Raw genomic sequence first — 11,212 nt, forward strand, 5'->3', positions numbered from 1 at the left:
AATGATAATTCAAAGTTGCAACATATCAAGGGAATGAGAGTAAACAATGATTTAGCTAATATTCACTTGATCTGTTATTAACAATGTAAGAGGCTAGATTGTTTTTGTTGAAATCCTAAGCCAGAGTCTGTGTTCTTTTATATTTTATATTATTATCTCTTAGAAGGTATGACTTAAAGATACCTTATTGGAACTATTTTTTTTAAAGTATTCATTCTGTAAAAGTGAGATTCTACTCTGCATTCTGAACTCATCAAATTGGAGAATGATCTCAGATGAAAAAAATAATGTTATAAATCATTTAAGTAAATTCTCTTACTATGTCAATTATTCTCTGATTGTAACAGAGAATACATTTTTGGGAACCAGAAATTGCATTGATTTTTTTCTAGTCACCAAGATACCTATAAATTTTTCTTGAAAAGTATTGTAGTTTTGTAGACTTGAGTGTATTTTTTCATGAGACAATGTACAATAAATAGATATCTTAGTACAAATTATTCCTCATATTATACATTGATAAGTTGCATGACTTCCAGAGTATTTTAGACTAAAGCTAGAGGACGTAAAGAAAACCTACCATTCCTAATTTAATGTTTAAATATTAGTAGTTTCAGTTAGTTAGGCAGAACCTCCTCAATTTTGTTATAGGCATAACCTTTTTAAAAAATGTCTTTAGAAACATTTACTCCTCCAAGATATATAATAAAGCTATACTCTCATAGCAAAGTTCTATATAAAGGGGATTTGTAGATCACTTGATACAAAAACATCTATCTGGTGAGTAAGAAAAAATAGATGGTAGTAGTATAAGTGGTAGATAAGGAACTTGTTGGGGAGGGGAGGGTGGTAAAAATGTATAAACTTAAAAATTACATTAAATGAACAGTCAAAATCTGCTTCAGGTATACTGATGTCAGTCCCCTCAGGCCTACAGACAAAGAAACGTGAGTGCCTGCTTTTCAGAGTCAGCCAGATGAATGTAGTGTAGTAACTGTCAGGAAAGTAGGATATTTTTTTAATAACAGATTTATTGAGATATAATTCACATACCATAATTCATTCTTTTAAAGTATAACTTCAGTGGATTAGTATAGTTTTTAAGGATGCTAATAAGTTAAAGCAGATAGCTTTCATTATTAGTGCTTCTAAGTAACACAAAAGGATAACTTTATTCAAATAAAGCGTTAGTATGTAGTTCAATGTTCTATGTTTATGTAAAAAAATCCCCTCTTGCAAGTGGTCAGCTTTATTATTATTATTTTTTAATCTTGTTAGATATCAATTTGAAGGAAACTTTCTAAAATGATTTCTAGTCTTTATTAGTTAATCTTTTTAAATATTTGATGACTAGTGTAGAATTCTATCATCTAATAAAATGTGTGCAATTAGAATTCATGCCTATTATTTTCTTTACTTGGTTAAAGTGAAAAGTTAGGGCTTAAGTAACCAGGAAGGGAAAAGTAGTGAACTTGATTATTATTTGAATGATCTCCTTTTCAGGATAATTGAATATCTATAATAACCTGTTTTTTAAATTCTGATCAATCAACAGAAAATAAGAGACTAATATTCACTATGCAGCCTTCCCCTACAGTCTTTGAGTTCGTTATCTGTGTGCTATACTGGACTGGGAGTCAGGATACCTGAGTTCTAATTATAGGTCTGTCACTAACTTACTCTACTTTGAACATCTGCTCAGTAAGCAGCTGAACTAGATTAGATGGTCTCTAAAGTCCTTTCTAACTTGTACTATTCTGAAACTCTGTTATTGCTTTTGAGACCTGATATTAAATTGGCAGCTGCCCCTGCTACTCTGGAGCCTTGCCATTGCTAGCTTTAGCCTAAAACCCATCGATACCACCAACAGTGCTGCTCTTCAGCTAACAGAAACCATGCAGCCGGAGGAGTCAGGGTGATCCTACTAAAGTTCATTTTCCGAATTTCTTTATTCCTGTTAAGTGCGTACACCTAGGTCTATTGTAAAGAAAACAACTTTTCTAATTTAGAGTCAGTGTGCAGTAGATGGAACCGTCCCTTGGGGACGTATCCAAATGCTTGTGTAGGCCTGACTGGAAGAAACTGTGGGGTGGTCTGTCACTATCTGGATGGTTCAAATAGTCCTGTGCCCCTGGAAAGGGCCATAAGGAGCACATGGGGTTCGTCTTGCTCTTCCTGGTGAATGTTCAGATACTTGGAAAACTCTATTAACTTCTCAAACGACTAGAAGCTGTTGTGCAGATGGCCCTTAGCAGCCAGAAGTGACTGCTGTGAGACTTCTAAAGTGGAAAGGCGTATTTGATGTCACTCTAACCCTTAACCCCATTAGTTCCTGAGGCACCTTACTTACACTTGCAGTAGTTTATATTTGGGACAACTACACTGTAGACAAGTAACAGTGGCGGGAACATAGTATGTACCCAATATTACTGAGTGAGTGAGTTCACACATTTAAATTTGAAGCATTTTTTAAGTGAGTAAAGCATGCTGTTGAGATTTTAGCATGATGTCTGTTCATAATTAACTGAACCATATGGCTTTTGGAATCTTCATTCATCTCTTTATCTTTTCAGTCATTAATCCATTTCTATGAGTAAGTAAAGGCAAATTTCAAGAAAAATAGTAATTTCTTCTTGGCTAAGATGCTGCATATATTTTATTCATTCCGTACTGTAACTATATGTAGTATTTTCATCACTATGAGCAACTTCAGAAAATAAAATGAGTCACTTTTGATGTCTAGAGAAATAAAGAACTTTTGTTATATTGAATGGAAAATAAACACTAAATATCCGTTAAACATCAATCCATTGAAATATTAATGATAGAATGTGTTCCAAATGTAGTAAAAAATATGCTACATTGAGGCCGGCCCCGTGGCCAAGTGGTTAAGTTCGCACGCTCCACTTCGGTGGCCCAGGGTTTCACTGGTTCAGATCCTGGGTGCGGACATGGCACCATTCATCAGGCCATGCTGAGGCGGCGTCCCACATGCCACAAATAGAAGGACCCACAAGTAAAATGTACAACTATGTACTGGGGGAATTTGGGGAGAAAAACCAGGGGAAAAAAAAAAGAAGATTGGCAACAGATGTTAGCTCAGGTGCCAATCTTTTAAAAAGAAAATGCTACATTGAATTGTATAGGTGCTTTAATAAATTCATTTCTTAAGATTGAAATTTTAGAAGACCTCAGCAATTATTTTTCAAAGGATGAAATTGAAAGATAAAATAAGCTAAGAATATAGATCTTACTGTTGCTTTAGATATGATAGTGATAACTAAGAAACTTAAGCTTTAAATGTAAGTTTGTTGACATTTTGTCATGTTGTCATTCTGTGATAAGATTAAATCCTTGGAAATGATTGAATATTTCATAGCTTCCAACTGTCCAACTCTTTCTTTTTAAACTTCTGAACTTTGTAGATACGGCATTCGCCCTGAAAATGTGATTATATATGGCCAAAGCATAGGGACCGTACCGTCTGTGGATCTTGCCGCGCGGTATGAGAGTGCTGCTGTTATCCTTCATTCTCCTTTGACCTCGGGAATGCGAGTTGCTTTTCCTGATACCAAGAAGACCTACTGTTTTGATGCATTCCCAAAGTAAGTATTAATATTCAAAATAGTTTAATTCAAAGAAACATTTGAGGGAATTTTTTTTCCATCACTTAAGGTATTCATGATACAGTTAGCTCAGCTATGAGCTTCTGTTACATGTTATAGAAATTATGAAAAGTTAATTTTGAAGAGGGTGGTGGCAGGCCACCTGTCAGGAGGCTGAAATGTTTGAGCAATAGTAATCCAGGTGAAAAGTGCTGAAGGGGGCCTTATACCCCAGGCATTGACACTAGTAATGGAGAAAAGAGAATGAATTTGAGAAATAAAATTTAGAGAACTGAGTGTCAAACTGGATATAGGATGCTAAACAAAAGATTTGAATACAGGTTTCTGACTTGAGCTGCTAATGGATGATGGTACCATTCAGCAAGACACATAACCCTGGAGGAGAGGAGCAAGTTGAGGGAAAACGAGACACATGCATAAAAATGAGTGAAGGATGTCTAATTGATGCTATCTGATTCACAAAAGGAGTGAATTACAAAGAAGTTGTCTTAAATGAAATAGAATAAGTATTGCCACCCCAAAGTTTATAAACATACAGTGTTAGACAGATTTGAAAGAAAAGCTACTTCTCATACTTCTCAAGACAGGAGGGTAGTTCCTACCAGCTCCTCTTCATAGTTGGAAAAATTTGATGGCCTGTTTTTCTCAAAGAAAGAGAGAAGGCAAGAAGTGAGAAGCTGGCAAATTTCGGTCTCCTTTCTTTCCCTAATTGGCAGCAATACAAAGGATTTTTTGTGAATGATAGATAGGCCAAAAGCCAAGTCATCACTTGGTTCTTTATAACAACTGCAAGAGTCATTTCAAAAACAATGTTTTTCATCATTAGCTAGTACGGGATCATTTTTGTAGGGAAGCTTATGGGAGCGTAACCAGAGCAGGCTGTGGGAGGTTTTGGTTTTTACATTTATTTGGGGGTTTTGTTTTAGATAATGGTAGACTGGAAGGTATATGCGTTAATTATACTGCTTCTGTCTAGCTGAATGGTGGGAATGATAAGGAGGTATTTGTGGTAATGCTACTGCCAACTTGTATCTCTTCTAGCTCTCTCTCTCATTTCTGCTGCACCAAGAGGAGGGCAGCACTAACAGTAACCTGTTTTAAAAAGATCATACATTTCCTTTTCTTTGTTGTTGTTACAAAAATTTTGTTAATTCCTCTACTACTGAACATTTGACAACAAATAGTATACCCAAGCGTTTTTTCCTTACCAGATGCAGGCTTGAATTCTCTCATTGATGATTTTCCTCCTTTTCAAGATTCTATCCTCATTTTATGGTTATAATACCTTATCTCTTTATTTCTAAGAATTTTTTTAAAGAATTGTTTGTTTACTTGTAAGGTTTCTTCTCTGGGTAGTTACTGTCTCCTCTGAATTGTCTTTTTGAATTCTGATTGTTTTGCTCTATCTCTGTCTTATATTTAAAGTGTTCTCTGACTTCTGATAATTCTTGGTTGTTTGCTCATATATGCATACAAGTGACAGACTAAAGAGCTGATGTGAAGCAGCTGTTTAAGGCTTGTTAACTGTGAGCTTTATCATAGAGTGATCTAGTCAAGCCAATTAGTTGGGAATCCCCACCTCACCATGTCAGCATTTATATATCTTTCCTCTTATAGTGGATACAGTCTCCAAAGAATACTCTTTATAAAACTCCCGCTTGGAGGATGAAGGCCTGGCCGCCAGCATTCTGAGAGCCCAATAGGGAAAATGGGTTCATAGCAGCCAGTATGTTTATGTTTACTTAGTCTCTATGACACCTCTGCCTTAAACTGTGTCTGGCAATCCCATAGTCCACAAAGCTGCCAGTTTTGAGTGGAGCGCAGTTGTCTAGCTGCATAAAGAAGGAGAAAGATCCTGTGGGAAGGGGGTCTAAACTATTTCTTAAGCAGACTTTGAACAAATTCTGTGGATTCCAGTCACATGCCTTCATTCCCATGTCAGTTCCTCGCCTTCTGAGGTATTCCGTGGAATAAATTGGGTTGGTTCTTTTCTTTACATCCTGTCCTCTTAAAATTGTGTTTTCTCCTATACTTTTAGTCTGTTATCTTACACATTCTTCTGCTTTCCAGCTCCAAAATTTTGGTACGTTTTATTACATTACCCCTATTTTTGTGAGTTAATACTCTAAAACAAACAAAAGTTTTGCGGTCATTTTAGTAGAAGATTTAGGAGGGGGAGAAAAATACAATGAGTGCAGAGAGGTGTGAAGTTAGCACATACTTGAAATGGTCCTTAGTTTCCTCCTCTCCTTGCAACCTGAGTTTCTCTGGGCTAAACATCAGCATTGCAGTAGGGTGACAGTAACCATTGAGTGATTCCCTCAAAGCAGAAGGTAACTTCCTCAAATCGTCTTAAGGTAGAGAGTATATAAAGGTCACTTTTGAATCTTATTTGAAGTCCAAGAGGCATCTGTTCATTCTGGATTGATTCAAGGCAGACAGTTCTGATGTTTGAATTCTCTGATGAAGCACAAGAAAATTTGTTTTGCATTCCTTTTCATAGTTAATTTATTGACTTTCCCCCTTCTTTTCTCCCTACAGCATTGACAAAATCTCTAAGATAACCTCTCCAGTATTAATAATTCATGGGACTGAAGATGAAGTCATTGACTTTTCACATGGCCTCGCATTGTTTGAGCGTTGCCAAAGACCTGTGGAGCCTCTGTGGGTTGAAGGGGCAGGTCACAATGATGTGGAACTTTATGGACAGTACCTTGAAAGGTTGAAACAGTTTGTGTCACAGGAACTGGTCAATTTGTAAAATATTCTGTAAATTTGCATACTGGGTTTTCTTTTCTTGCTGAACTGCACTCTTTGGTAAATAACATAAAACCTGAAGGTTTTGTTTGCAAATCATGTCAGTTGCCTTCATAAATGTACAGGTAATGATTTGTTAACAGACTTAATGAAGGTTTTAATTACCAGAACTAGAAACTGGAAATAACAGTATCATGCAGTCAGGCTGTGTAATTTATATTTTTTCTGTGAATTTTTTTTTTAAACATCAAAATGAGTACTGTATGAAATTTTAATTCTATAAAATCAAATGCTGTAAAAGTATTGCTAAATGCTTTTGCATATCAGAAACAAATTTATAAATATTTTTAAAACATCTCAATGTACTAAATCTTATCCTGGTATACAAATGTAATATTCTTTCAATAAAAAGCTGTATATCAAAAACAATTCAAGTACTCAGAATAAATTGTAAGAAAATACGCAAGTTCATAGAGATGACCTAAACCCTGTTGTACAGGGATAGAGGTTTAAATGGTTATTTTATTGTAAAATACATTGAATTTTCTGTATTCCCTCATTACCATACACTTTCTCCTTTAAAATAATTAAGTCTTTAATTTCTACACCATCTGTTAATTTACCAACTAGTTACCTTGTAAATGAGAAGTCATGATAGCACTGAATTTTAACTAGTTTTGATTTATAAGTTTGGTACTGTGAGGCAACTACTTAAAATGTTCATTTTAGTTACTTAAAAGGCATTTAGAGCTTCGAGAATGATTTCATATGCAATGTTGTTTTAAATTTTGACTAATCTCATAGAATTGAAGTACTCTTCATAATAAGAAAATCTGAAAGTCCATTAGATGTTCTTCAAGACCACAAACAGACTGGCTATTTGGTCCCTTTTCACTTTGGCTGTTTTTAAGAATAGGACCTATTGTTTTGGATTACTATCTGAGAATTTCTTAGATTCACTCCTGGATGCAGGAGATAAGAAAACATTTAATTCATAACTTTTATATTAACCAATGTAGTAAAAAATAAAGCTCACACAAAAACTAAGTTGCCTTTCCTTGAATGAATCCTGCCTGAATAAAACAATGAAAGAAAAATAAAAATAAAATTAACGGTATGTAGTCTAATTTGTAAATGAATGAATATTGAAATAATACACACTGTGGATATATTTTAAGGCCTTATGTAGTTTTAATTGTTCTGCTTGTTCTGTGGTTATGTCTAAGACTATAGTATATGATTCTCTTCAAAGTATATCAAGTATTGTGAATGCTTTGGTTCAGATGTGTCAAATTAACAGTAAAACAACAAGTATACCACTCAGCTGTGCTTGTTTGCCTTCTTCCATTCTCCCCACCCTCTCCTATAAAGACTGAAAAAAAATTACCATTCATCTTTATAGAACAGAGTTCTATGGTTTTCTAAATTTTATCATCACTTTCGTCTTTTGGAGAAGCTTTTCCTCTTCAATATTATCTTTGAGCCTATGCACTTTCTTCTTTGGCCAACTTGCACCCTAGAATTTAGCTAAGTGTTTTCTTTGTTTACCTGAGAAAATCAATATATTGATCATACTAATTCCGTATTCACTTGACAAATATTTATTGAAGGTCTAAATCATGCAAAACCCTATGCTAGATAAAGATAGACGTTGACCATTTCTTCAGAGACTTCACAGTGTAGCTGAGGAGACAGACACCTCATTGCACAAATATTGCTATTTAGATAAGGGCTGAAGAGGATTTGTAGGATGTTATAAAAGGTAAAAAGGTACTTTTGGGAGGGGACCGTGGGGAGAAGGGCAAGGGAGAGTTCCAGGATAAAGTGATATTTAAACTGAGTTTTAAGGATGACAAATTACTAGACCTGGGTGGCCCAGGAGAAACATCCTGGCTGAGTGGAACATTATGTGGAAGCCTCGAGGAAAGATGATACATTTGAAATGTAAGAAGACTGGCCAGAGGTCAAGTGGAAAGGACAGCATAAGAGTGAGATCGGCGAGCCGGCCCTGATGGCCTAGTGGTTAAAGTTCGGCACGCTCCACTTTGGTGGCCCAGGTTGGGTTCCTGGGCATACAACCACACCACTTGTCTGTCAGCAGCCATGCTGTAGTGGCAGCTCACATAAAGGAACTAAAAGTACTTAGAACGAAAATATACAACTAGGTACTGGGGCTTTGGGGAGGGGGAAAAAAAAGAATGAGGTTGGCAAGCTAGTCAGGGGCACAATCATGCATGGAATCATGGACCCTGATCATTATCCTAAAAACAATAGAAAGTGAGTGATAGAAATATGAAACTGCATTTGTCAAGAATTTATGGATGAGAAAAATCTGGAGATTTCATAGCTTGCTAGAAGTAACACGTGAGCCAACTGTTTAGCAATTGATGTAATCTTAAGATGCTGAAAAAGTCATCATGGGGAAATAATGTCATAGACAAAGTGCTGGCCAAACCACATCTGCAATATTAATTTGATTTCAGGATGCAGTGAAAGGATATTCACAAATTAGAGCAAATCCTGAGATGTTTTACCAACTTGGAAAGAATCCCATAAACTGAAACCCAAAGACTGATGGAAGGATTTTGTGACTATGGAATGATAGCTGTCTTCAAATATTGGAGAGGCATATACAGTTTATTCTCTTTGATTCTCAGAACTAGGTGAAAGTTGCAAAATGGCAGATTAGAGCTTGGTGTAAGAAGGAACTTTATGGTTATTGGTCCATCAAGGAAAGGTCTTGCCTCCTAAGGATTAGTGAGTATCTTACCCCTGGAGCTGCAGAAAGCTGAAAGACATCTGTCACAGCACTACAGAAGAAATTCCATATTTGATGAGAAGTCGAACTAGATAGACCTTGTGTAAGGTCCCTCTAAAATTTTATATTCCATTTAGATTTCTCCTTGCTCAGAACATTGCATCTAGAAGACAGAATAGTGTAAAAGAATTGAATTGGCAGTCAGATCTGGGCTCTCCTCAACTGGCACTAATTAGATCTGTGACCTATGCAGGTCACTTTTCAGGACCAGTTTCCTCACTAGAAATGAAGAGATGGAACTGATTGATTGTCCCTTACACTTCTAATGTAATGTAAAAATCTCTCAGCTGCACTCTCATGTAATGACCCATATAGATTTTTAAGCTCGGCAAGAGTAGCCCCAGGTAACTTATTTGAATACTTGGTGCATGCCAACATGATGCAGTTTGGATAGTAACACTAGGCCTGGGAAAATGGTGAGCAGTGTACGTGACTCCTGCTGTATCTTAAAAGTACGAAAAGCATGATGAGAACTTTAGATTGGTTTATCATCTTCACATTTTTCCAAACTTCTAACTTACTCAGATTTTACCAGTCCTACATCCTACCTAAGAATATATCTCACAGTAGTTTTTTCCTTGATGATTTCCATAAATATATGGGTGTTCCTAACTTTAAGAAAGGAAAGCCAGATAAACTCATAAATCTTAAAAACTTTAGAAAAGCTGTAGTGTAATCCCTTCATTTTACAGATTAGGAAACAGACCCAAAGAAGAGAAGGTGACTTTCCCAAGGTCTACAATCTAATCGTCAACAGTTGTACTCTCATCTTCTCTTCACCAAATTTATCTAGACTAATGTACCAGTGATCCTTTGGAACTATAATACAACATAAACTTATTTGCTCTCCAATGTTAATCATGATTTTATTTTTTAAATGGCTCCTAGATTCCTCCTTATCAGCTGGTTATTCATTGAATGGCAAATTGATGTCTTTCACATTTCTCAAATTAGTGATTTGTATATTTAAAGTAAGTATTTAACACTAATCCATTTTACTAGGCTCAGTAACAGCTATTTAGTCATGTTAAAACCTAGTGAAGATGGTAACTATAGTCACATTAATAAACAATCAAGTGCTTATTTCAGCAGCATATTTACTACAAATTACGACATGCTGACAATAAGCAATTACATTGAAAACAGTATCAAAGCAGTTATTACTAATTGGCGATGGATGCCTTTTAGTTTGTTGCTTTGGTTTAAAACTGGCAATATATTCATGTACCGTGACAGCATGTTGCAATCTTATAATAATGTACACCCCCAAATGTCCAGTAACCAAAAAGGCACTATGCATATGATTGTGTCCTGAGTTATAATTTGCAGAATGGAGACATTTGTCTGCCACTACATCTCCAAATGAATTATGCCTCTGACTGAATAGTTGAATGAGTAAATACTAAGGAAGGAACCAAATACCTTTAGCCTGGAAATAACCCACTTGACATTAGAATTTTAAAAAAAACAGGAAATAAAGCTCAGAGTTTTCATAAATATTGAAATAGGAGCTAAAAGCTGTTAAACTGATTCTTTGATTAGAAGCCAGAAGGACTTGAAATTATTTTACTCCCTCTCCTTATTTCCTCTTGTAGGTCATGTACTGAACTTGCATAATACTATTATAACATTTCCAGAAAAAAGTTTTAATAGTATGCTTTAAGAAATGAAATCCTGGGGCTAGCCCAGTGGTGCAGCAGTTAAGTTTGCACATTCCACTTTGGCGGCCCAGGGTTTGCCAGTTTGGATCCTGTGTGCAGACCTGCATACCGCTTGGCAAGACATGCTGTGGCAGGGCTTCCACCTATAAAGTAGAGAAAGATGGGCACCGATGTTAGCTCAGGGCCAGTCTTCCTCAGCAAAGAAGAGGATTGGCAGCAGATGTTAGCTCAGGGCTAATCTTCCTCAAAAAAATTAATTAAAAGAAGAAAAAAAAGAAATGAAATCCTTATATTGAAAAAAAGGAAATGCTGTTTTTAAATAATTTGCGATATTTTGTGTCTGCTCATAA

The 11,212-nt window shown here is 35.8% G+C and overlaps 1 protein-coding gene across 6 annotated transcripts in view; it reads left to right on the forward strand.

The window, feature by feature from the left end:
- The window catches only part of ABHD17B (abhydrolase domain containing 17B, depalmitoylase), a 44,038-nt gene extending 36,332 nt beyond the window's left edge, over positions 1-7,706 (forward strand). For all 6 annotated transcript variants that reach the window (XM_046664231.1, XM_046664232.1, XM_046664230.1 and 3 more), the window contains 2 exons: positions 3,426-3,605; positions 6,168-7,706. In XM_046664231.1, coding sequence (XP_046520187.1) covers positions 3,426-3,605; positions 6,168-6,387 — 400 coding nt within the window. In that variant the 3' untranslated portion in view covers positions 6,388-7,706. The remainder of the gene's footprint in view (positions 1-3,425; positions 3,606-6,167) is intronic.
- Positions 7,707-11,212: the final 3,506 nt, after the last annotated feature.

This window comes from Equus quagga, chromosome 6, assembly GCF_021613505.1.
Source record: "Equus quagga isolate Etosha38 chromosome 6, UCLA_HA_Equagga_1.0, whole genome shotgun sequence".
NCBI classification, from domain to species: Eukaryota; Metazoa; Chordata; class Mammalia; order Perissodactyla; family Equidae; genus Equus; species Equus quagga.